At 36.5% G+C, this 9773-nt stretch overlaps 1 protein-coding gene across 1 annotated transcript; it reads right to left on the reverse strand.

Moving 5' to 3' along the window:
* Positions 1-242: 242 nt before the first annotated feature.
* LOC134661985 (uncharacterized) lies at positions 243-3890 on the reverse strand (the record flags this gene model as incomplete). Its single annotated transcript, XM_063518217.1, has 2 exons — positions 3710-3890; positions 243-387 (listed from the first exon to the last, which is right to left on the reverse strand). Coding segments are annotated over exons 1-2 (326 nt in total), but the record flags the coding sequence as incomplete, so codon positions are not given.
* Positions 3891-9773: the final 5883 nt, after the last annotated feature.

Genomic DNA, 9773 nt, shown 5'->3' on the forward strand with positions numbered 1-9773 from the left:
CATATTCATTGTTTGATTGACTGTCGCTTTCGTTGGAGACTGGTTCTACAGGTGTTTGTAAATAATTAGGACCTGATGAAGGGACTGTTGGTGGATGATTATTAAATATTTGTTGGGGTCTTTGGTAACCGGATTCGTATGCTGACGAGTTGGGTCTTGGGTTACCATCTTGGTAAGATGAGCGGACTTGGTAAGACCTTTGGTAACTATTTTGAAATGAGCTATGGTAACTATTTGGTGACGGTTGGTGGAGATCAGTGAGTACTTGTAAGACGCGACTTTGAAATATTAAAGTTTGATGATCGTCTAATTTGTTTAGCGACGGTAAAATAGCTTTGAAAAACGACAGATGTCTATTTTCTGCCTCTTTTAAGGCCTGAAGTATGTCTGACTCAAATTGGTCGGTTGCTTTTCTTTTCCGAGAACAAGGCTGGTACCGAGATCTTGCAGTTTCATCTTTCTGGCCATCTTCGTCACTTTCTTGGTCCTCAACTATGCTCGAGTCCGTTACGTTTGCAGCATTTTTTTTTTAAAAACATGAGTTGCTTGTAGAAATGGTACTCTTTGACTTTTGTTGCACCAGCGCCCGATTTATTTAAACTTTCAAGCCTTTTTGCGTATTTTGTGAAATTGTCTTTCATATTCTTCCATTTTTTTAACACCTCGTTTCCTGAAAAATAAAAACCATTTAAAACATTTTAAATTGTCAATAAACAAAACATCTCTAATTCAGATTATTAGTGACTGTTTGCAAATTTTTGACCTTTGCATTAAATTACACATGTACTATAATAATAGGAAACTTTATTAGTAAATATCACAGTCTAACTGGAAATTGTTGCATACGATATTCATTATCTTAGTTTCTTTTTACATATTTATTTATTTATTTGTTTCCTAGTTATGACATTTAAACTTTTTTTACACATTAGGTATCTAATAAAACATAATGAATAACAAATTTACAACAAAATGTATATAATTTGTACTGGACGGTTGTTGTCACTTTGTATGGCTGCGTAACTATATTGGGTCAACCAAATCTTGTCAGTAGAAAAAGGCGAAAATGTAGGTGCGAAGGGATATCGTCCCATAGAAATTTTTAATTTCGCGCCTTTTTTTACTGACAAGATTTGGTTGACCATCTATATTAACTTGCATATACGAGCCCCGGTGCATATGTTTTCGTCTAGTCAGACCATTTTTTGAGGTTCTCGCGTTTGTACAAAAATAATGTTTTAGTTTCAAAATCACTAATATTTAATTATTATACTAATGTAGTTTAATTTTATATGGTAATATTCTACAATAACTAAATCCAAATACAAGAAATACCGTTTCTACTCTAATGAAAAAAATAACGATTTTTATTTATTTGACGGGTACCTAGTAATATAACAGATGTGATAAGGGCTATTACTAGGGAAAGCAACACGGCTCTGCCAATGTACTGACAATTTTGTTTCGAGCCCATGCATGCAGCAGTGCTGTAGGAGAGGACAATATGATTTGGACAACGTTTTTGAAAATTAAATTTTTTCAGCAATAAAAGTCTCCTGCAATTTTATTATACGATCAAAATAAACTAGATTAAACATTACTATTATGGTTCCCATTGCTGGGTCATTTTATTTTCATGTGTAAAATGTATTAGAATAAACCAAATTGTTGTGTGGAACTAGACGAACTAATTTGCATCGGGGGTCGTATAACTACATAATACAATATATAACTAATACAACACATTAGCGCTGGTGGCCTAGCGGTAAGAGCGTGCGACTTGCAATCCGGAGGTCGCGGGTTCGAACCCCGGCTCGTACCAATGAGTTTTTCGGAACTTATGTACGAAATATCATTTGATATTTACCAGTCGCTTTTCGGTGAAGGAAAACATCGTGAGGAAACCGGACTAATCCCAATACGGGCGTAGTTTATCCTTTGGGTGGGAAGGTCAGATGGCAGTAGCTTTCGTAAAAACTAGTGCCCACGTCAATTACTGGAATTAGTTGCAAAGCGGACCCCAGGCTCCCATGAGCCGTGGCAAAATGCCGGGACAACGCGAGGAAGATGATGACAACATATAACTAATACATGCATATATGTAACCTATGAAACATTTATTTTCAGGTTTTTGGCGACTGGGAGCACATTCAGAGATATGGAATTTACAGATTATCGTGGAAGAAGTACAATCGGAAAAATAGTTAGAGAAGTCTGTCAAGCTATATGGGAAACCCTTCTAGGTGAAAGTATACCTAGAATAACAAAGAATCTACTAGAACAAATCGCGGATGAGTTTTTTAAAAATACTAACTTCCCCAATTGCATTGGGGCCCTGGATGGTAAACACATTCGAATTTGTAGTCCCGATCACAGTGGCTCTCTTTTTTTCAACTATAAAGGTTACAACTCTATAGTGTTGCTGGCACTTGTTGATTCCAATTATAGATTTGTATATGTGGACATAGGAGCTTACGGCAAGGAATGTGATTCCACAGTTTTTCACAATACGAAACTGAATGAATTATTACAACAAGGCCAGCTTCCCGTACCAGCAGCAAAGCCGTTACCCGGTTCTCAGACGTCAATTCCCCATGTATTTGTAGCAGACGAAGGCTTACCTTTAACGAATAACATAATGCGTCCATATCCAGGAAAACACTTGACTATACAACAAAGAGTTTTTAATTATCGCTTGAGTCGCGCAAGAAGATACGTTGAATGTACTTTCGGTATTCTAGCAAATAAGTGGCGCATTTTTCATCGACCACTGAATGTCCAATATAACTTTGCAACAGATATTATAAAGGCATGTTGTGTTATTCACAATTTTGTTATTAGTAGAGATGGAATTAAACAACCTGAAGAACTACTGATTGACGACGGTTTTTCAGATTTACATCATTCAACAAATTATATGTCCTCGACAAACCCAGTTAACATAAGAAATGAATTCTGTAAATACTTTTCTAGTGATGTGGGAGCCCTTAGTTGGCAATTAAGTAAAATATAATTTAATATTAGTATATTTAGGTTTTATTTCCATTCGCCTGTACAAAACTATGTATTAGCTTAGTATACTTGTATAGTATTATCCACTTAACACTTAAACATATTTGGAAGATGAGTTTCCATGCTACATATATGACTAATATGACAACAACTACATAAGAAACAGGTAGTAATAATGTTTTAAATAGTTTATTAATATTTCTTATCCATATGCCTATAAATAAATGAGATGAAAAGATTCAGGCAAAAAATGCCACGTTGTACCACTGTCAGTTTTCAAAGACTATTTCACATTACATCTTGATGGCAGGGCTATAACCGCGAACATTGAAGTTCGTAAATTTCAAATACCTATCTCATCTCTGTCACTCTAATAACGCCTCAATTGGCGTAAAAAATAAAGATTCCCTAAATTAGCGAACTTCGGTGTTTGCGGTAGGCCCTCTGTAGTATTAACAACCGGCAATAAGTTATTTTTTGCTTGAAAACGGGACATTGGTAAATTAATTAGGTAAGTAGGTATAATATTAATCAGTAACCAACTTCTCACATTTTACTAATTTTATGTATCTATAGGTAAAAACAAGACAATCGATGTAGGTAATCTATGTACATAGTTAGTTGGCTAACTCTGGAACGCGCAAGTGGCCCTTAACGAAATGAATAAATAGTATGCGAAATAAATAAACATGCTTACCGATTTTTGTTTTTTCTTTATTAGTTTGCTCGTCAAACGTCGGAAAAATGCTTCGGCAGACCTCCTTCCATGCACTATTTTTCTTATCTTTGTCTTTATACTCTTCTATGGTTTTATCCCAGAGAACTGGACGTTCCTCTACGAGAGATATCAACAAATCATTATCAATATTATCAGCCATCTTCCCCAAAAGCAGCGTAGGCACTGACAAAAAAACATCGCATTGGCAACCGGTGTTAGCAAAAGTTTGCGCGACGTTGCCTGCCAGTGCATTCACGGGACGCGGCACCGTACCGTGCGTCGGCCGCCCGGCACAACGCCGTGTTCCTGCACGACGTGGCAACCAGCATCTCCACGGCGCACATGGGACATAACATAAGATCTAAAGGGAGTAGGTATATTATATTTGCTGTATTTATTTACGCCTTATAGGTAGGTACTATTTTTAGAGTTTCGTAGCCATAGTGGCAAACACGACACCCTTTTAGTTTCGTTAGGTACCTACGTCCGTCCGTCTGTCCTTATGTCACATCCATTTTACTCGGAAATAATAAGATATATTTTAACAAAATGTGTGCCATGTTATGGTGACCGATGAATTAACAAGCAAATCAAACACTGTACTTAAATTAGAACTGAACGTACATACTTAGTTAAAACGCATAGTTTTTGTCAATATTTACTTAATCTTACTACTACTACACTTAAAACCGAACTTCAGGGTTCACGGATATTGCTTGGTTTTTCTAAAATTAGTGGTCAGGGCTGCAGAGAGAGGAACCGGCGGCCTATTCGCGCCGTGTCCAAGATCACCGCCTTCTGCATTTGACCCTTGATCCAACCACCTAGCGAGAGTATCTTAAGATGTTGGTCGAGACTCTTCGCTATTAGACCGTTCACTGAAACGACTATCGGGACAATGATCGTCGAATCAACATCCCACATGGCGGTTATCTCGTGAGCCAAGTCTAGGTACTTACTGCACTTGTAATTCTCGGCCTTCACGAGATTCTCATCATGGGGGATGGTGATGTCAACGAGCACGGCCCGACGTTGCGATCGATCTATTATCACAATCAGGCTTATTGGCTACAATATATTGATAATAGGGATGATGACACATGTTGAATTTTATAACAAAATCTAGTAAAATATATAGCAAACGAGCAATTTATCACAATAATGTGGATATTAAAATAAAATATTGAAAAATTACAAAAATACAGGACCTGAAAGTTTCAAAATTTAAGTTTTTTAAAAAAATTAGTCATCTAGCCTATTATTAGATTAATTAAGACTTATAGACCAAAAACCTAACCCACTTCTAGATCACTTAGAAACTTGATATTTGGCATCAAGGTAGACTATTAGGTGTATATATGTATGTATGTATGTATGTCACTTTATTGCACATAAACAGGTTTACATAAAACGGACAAAAACAAAACAAAAATAAGAATGTTATGTACAAAGGCGAACTTATCCCTAAAAGGGATCTCTTCCAGCTAACCTTTGAGAAAATGCGAAAGGATCAAACACTAACAGGTGAAAGACAATTTAATATGGACAAATAGCAATATAAGAATTTTGGATACATATAAAGATTATGATTGAAAAATATCAAGAGAGAAGGAGAGCTCTATATGTCGCATACATAGACTATAAAAAAGCCTTCGATTCCGTATCACATGCAAGTATCTGGACTACGCTAAAAGAACAGGGAGTGGAAGATGGGTATATGTATGTACAAAAAAAAAATCTGGAAACTGAAACTTTTGATAATTGACCGCGCATTAGCCGGGGTCTCCTTTTCAGCTTAGGCAAACTGGTTTCATGTTGAATATTATAGTAATTTCTGAACAAGAAGTAATGATATCCCAACAATAACATAAAAATGAAATAACAGCCAAGTTCAATATTAAAAATAAATATGTCGTTGTTGACTCGCCGACAAAAGAATTGAGATCTAGATAGGTGCCAAGTTCTGTGCTGTGCAGAATATCCTGAAATTATAAAGGATTTGTCTTGGCTAGATTTTACGTATAGGCTATTATATTTATCTATGTTACTTTTCTAAAATTTGGTTTGTTGGTAAAAACTAGCCAAGTCAAATCCGTTATAATTTCAGGATTTTCTACACAGCACAGATCTTGACATTCTATCTAGATCAATAACAACGACACATATTCTTAATATTGAACTTGGCTCTCATTTCACATTTATGTTTTTGTTGGGATATGGACCTACAGTAGTAATCAAATGGTTAATAGTCACTTATTAACTTACTTGATCAACGCTACTACAGCACTACTACAGCGCTTTTCTAAGATCTCTTTCTAAGGTCACCAGACTGTGGAGGACAATGTGTGAGCGGCACGACCTCCCACATTTTTGGCAGAGAAAGCTCATACACCTGAGGTTCCAGTCCCCGTTTGCTTTCTGCTTTCTTTTCTTACTCTTTTATATATAGCTATCTCTTTCTAGGCCAGGCTAGAACGTAGTAACGTTCTAGCTAACTTCGTTCCTCCTAACGGTGTGCGTAAGTAATTCGTTGTTCCCGCTAATTTTGTTTATTATACTACCTGCTTATCCTTTAACTCTTAACAATATTTAACGTGTCAGAAAAAATACACAGTAAATACAAGTCATATTAAACATAAACATTAGTTTTGTTATTAGCATAGAATAAGCCAAACAACTTAAATGTATTTCGTTGATTTATTCAAATGAAATAACGAATAAATCATTAATAATTTGAAAAGCGCTCTAATGATTTATACGCGGATAAATTATTCGCGAATAAATCGTGAATTATTATTTATTTGAATAATGCTCATGTGTGTTTTGAGAAAATGGTTCTTATGCTTGATCACAAAAGAAGAACGGCGGTCCTTACTATGGATTCCGAGTTGTGGTAAGCACATGTCTCTGATGAAGTCAATATAAGTTTATGGCACATTCTTCTCCTTCAAATCTCACCAGATTACCTGGCGCGGTACGCAGTCGAAAGCCTTCTGCAGATCCAGAAAAGCCATATGCAAGGTCTTTTTCTTTTCTCTGTAGGCCTCGACTAGCATTCTTAGGGCAAAGATGGGATCTATATAGTGCCACATCCAGGACGAAACCCTTACTGACATTCCGAGACCGTGCACTCTTGCCGGAGCCTTGAGTCGAACACGTGCTCGAAGAGTTTCATGGTGTGGCACAGGTATAAAATTAAATATCGGGTTCAAATAAATCTTGGACTTATTTAATTTAATCTTAAAATAATATTTTATTAATTGCATAGTTTGATCATATAAAAACATCAGATTAGGCAAAACTGCAAAACACACATTTGTAAATTTAGGTTCGTATGAAGTTTTCAAAATTTCAAGGCCGTTGAGCAAGCTAAAAGTGGCATATAAAGTATATACTTAATCTAAAAATAGTACCTACCTATAAGGCGTAAATAAATACAGCAAATATAATATACCTACTCCCTTTAGATCTTATGTTATGTCCCATGTGCGCCGTGGAGATGCTGGTTGCCACGTCGTGCAGGAACACGGCGTTGTGCCGGGCGGCCGACGCACGGTACGGTGCCGCGTCCCGTGAATGCACTGGCAGGCAACGTCGCGCAAACTTTTGCTAACACCGGTTGCCAATGCGATGTTTTTTTGTCAGTGCCTACGCTGCTTTTGGGGAAGATGGCTGATAATATTGATAATGATTTGTTGATATCTCTCGTAGAGGAACGTCCAGTTCTCTGGGATAAAACCATAGAAGAGTATAAAGACAAAGATAAGAAAAATAGTGCATGGAAGGAGGTCTGCCGAAGCATTTTTCCGACGTTTGACGAGCAAACTAATAAAGAAAAAACAAAAATCGGTAAGCATGTTTATTTATTTCGCATACTATTTATTCATTTCGTTAAGGGCCACTTGCGCGTTCCAGAGTTAGCCAACTAACTATGTACATAGATTACCTACATCGATTGTCTTGTTTTTACCTATAGATACATAAAATTAGTAAAATGTGAGAAGTTGGTTACTGATTAATATTATACCTACTTACCTAATTAATTTACCAATGTCCCGTTTTCAAGCAAAAAATAACTTATTGCCGGTTGTTAATACTACAGAGGGCCTACCGCAAACACCGAAGTTCGCTAATTTAGGGAATCTTTATTTTTTACGCCAATTGAGGCGTTATTAGAGTGACAGAGATGAGATAGGTATTTGAAATTTACGAACTTCAATGTTCGCGGTTATAGCCCTGCCATCAAGATGTAATGTGAAATAGTCTTTGAAAACTGACAGTGGTACAACGTGGCATTTTTTGCCTGAATCTTTTCATCTCATTTATTTATAGGCATATGGATAAGAAATATTAATAAACTATTTAAAACATTATTACTACCTGTTTCTTATGTAGTTGTTGTCATATTAGTCATATATGTAGCATGGAAACTCATCTTCCAAATATGTTTAAGTGTTAAGTGGATAATACTATACAAGTATACTAAGCTAATACATAGTTTTGTACAGGCGAATGGAAATAAAACCTAAATATACTAATATTAAATTATATTTTACTTAATTGCCAACTAAGGGCTCCCACATCACTAGAAAAGTATTTACAGAATTCATTTCTTATGTTAACTGGGTTTGTCGAGGACATATAATTTGTTGAATGATGTAAATCTGAAAAACCGTCGTCAATCAGTAGTTCTTCAGGTTGTTTAATTCCATCTCTACTAATAACAAAATTGTGAATAACACAACATGCCTTTATAATATCTGTTGCAAAGTTATATTGGACATTCAGTGGTCGATGAAAAATGCGCCACTTATTTGCTAGAATACCGAAAGTACATTCAACGTATCTTCTTGCGCGACTCAAGCGATAATTAAAAACTCTTTGTTGTATAGTCAAGTGTTTTCCTGGATATGGACGCATTATGTTATTCGTTAAAGGTAAGCCTTCGTCTGCTACAAATACATGGGGAATTGACGTCTGAGAACCGGGTAACGGCTTTGCTGCTGGTACGGGAAGCTGGCCTTGTTGTAATAATTCATTCAGTTTCGTATTGTGAAAAACTGTGGAATCACATTCCTTGCCGTAAGCTCCTATGTCCACATATACAAATCTATAATTGGAATCAACAAGTGCCAGCAACACTATAGAGTTGTAACCTTTATAGTTGAAAAAAAGAGAGCCACTGTGATCGGGACTACAAATTCGAATGTGTTTACCATCCAGGGCCCCAATGCAATTGGGGAAGTTAGTATTTTTAAAAAACTCATCCGCGATTTGTTCTAGTAGATTCTTTGTTATTCTAGGTATACTTTCACCTAGAAGGGTTTCCCATATAGCTTGACAGACTTCTCTAACTATTTTTCCGATTGTACTTCTTCCACGATAATCTGTAAATTCCATATCTCTGAATGTGCTCCCAGTCGCCAAAAACCTGAAAATAAATGTTTCATAGGTTACATATATGCATGTATTAGTTATATGTTGTCATCATCTTCCTCGCGTTGTCCCGGCATTTTGCCACGGCTCATGGGAGCCTGGGGTCCGCTTTGCAACTAATTCCAGTAATTGACGTGGGCACTAGTTTTTACGAAAGCTACTGCCATCTGACCTTCCCACCCAAAGGATAAACTACGCCCGTATTGGGATTAGTCCGGTTTCCTCACGATGTTTTCCTTCACCGAAAAGCGACTGGTAAATATCAAATGATATTTCGTACATAAGTTCCGAAAAACTCATTGGTACGAGCCGGGGTTCGAACCCGCGACCTCCGGATTGCAAGTCGCACGCTCTTACCGCTAGGCCACCAGCGCTAATGTGTTGTATTAGTTATATATTGTATTATGTAGTTATACGACCCCCGATGCAAATTAGTTCGTCTAGTTCCACACAACAATTTGGTTTATTCTAATACATTTTACACATGAAAATAAAATGACCCAGCAATGGGAACCATAATAGTAATGTTTAATCTAGTTTATTTTGATCGTATAATAAAATTGCAGGAGACTTTTATTGCTGAAAAAATTTAATTTTCAAAAACGTT

The sequence above is a fragment of the Cydia amplana genome, unplaced genomic scaffold, assembly GCF_948474715.1.
Source record: "Cydia amplana unplaced genomic scaffold, ilCydAmpl1.1 scaffold_37, whole genome shotgun sequence".
NCBI lineage: Eukaryota > Metazoa > Arthropoda > Insecta > Lepidoptera > Tortricidae > Cydia > Cydia amplana.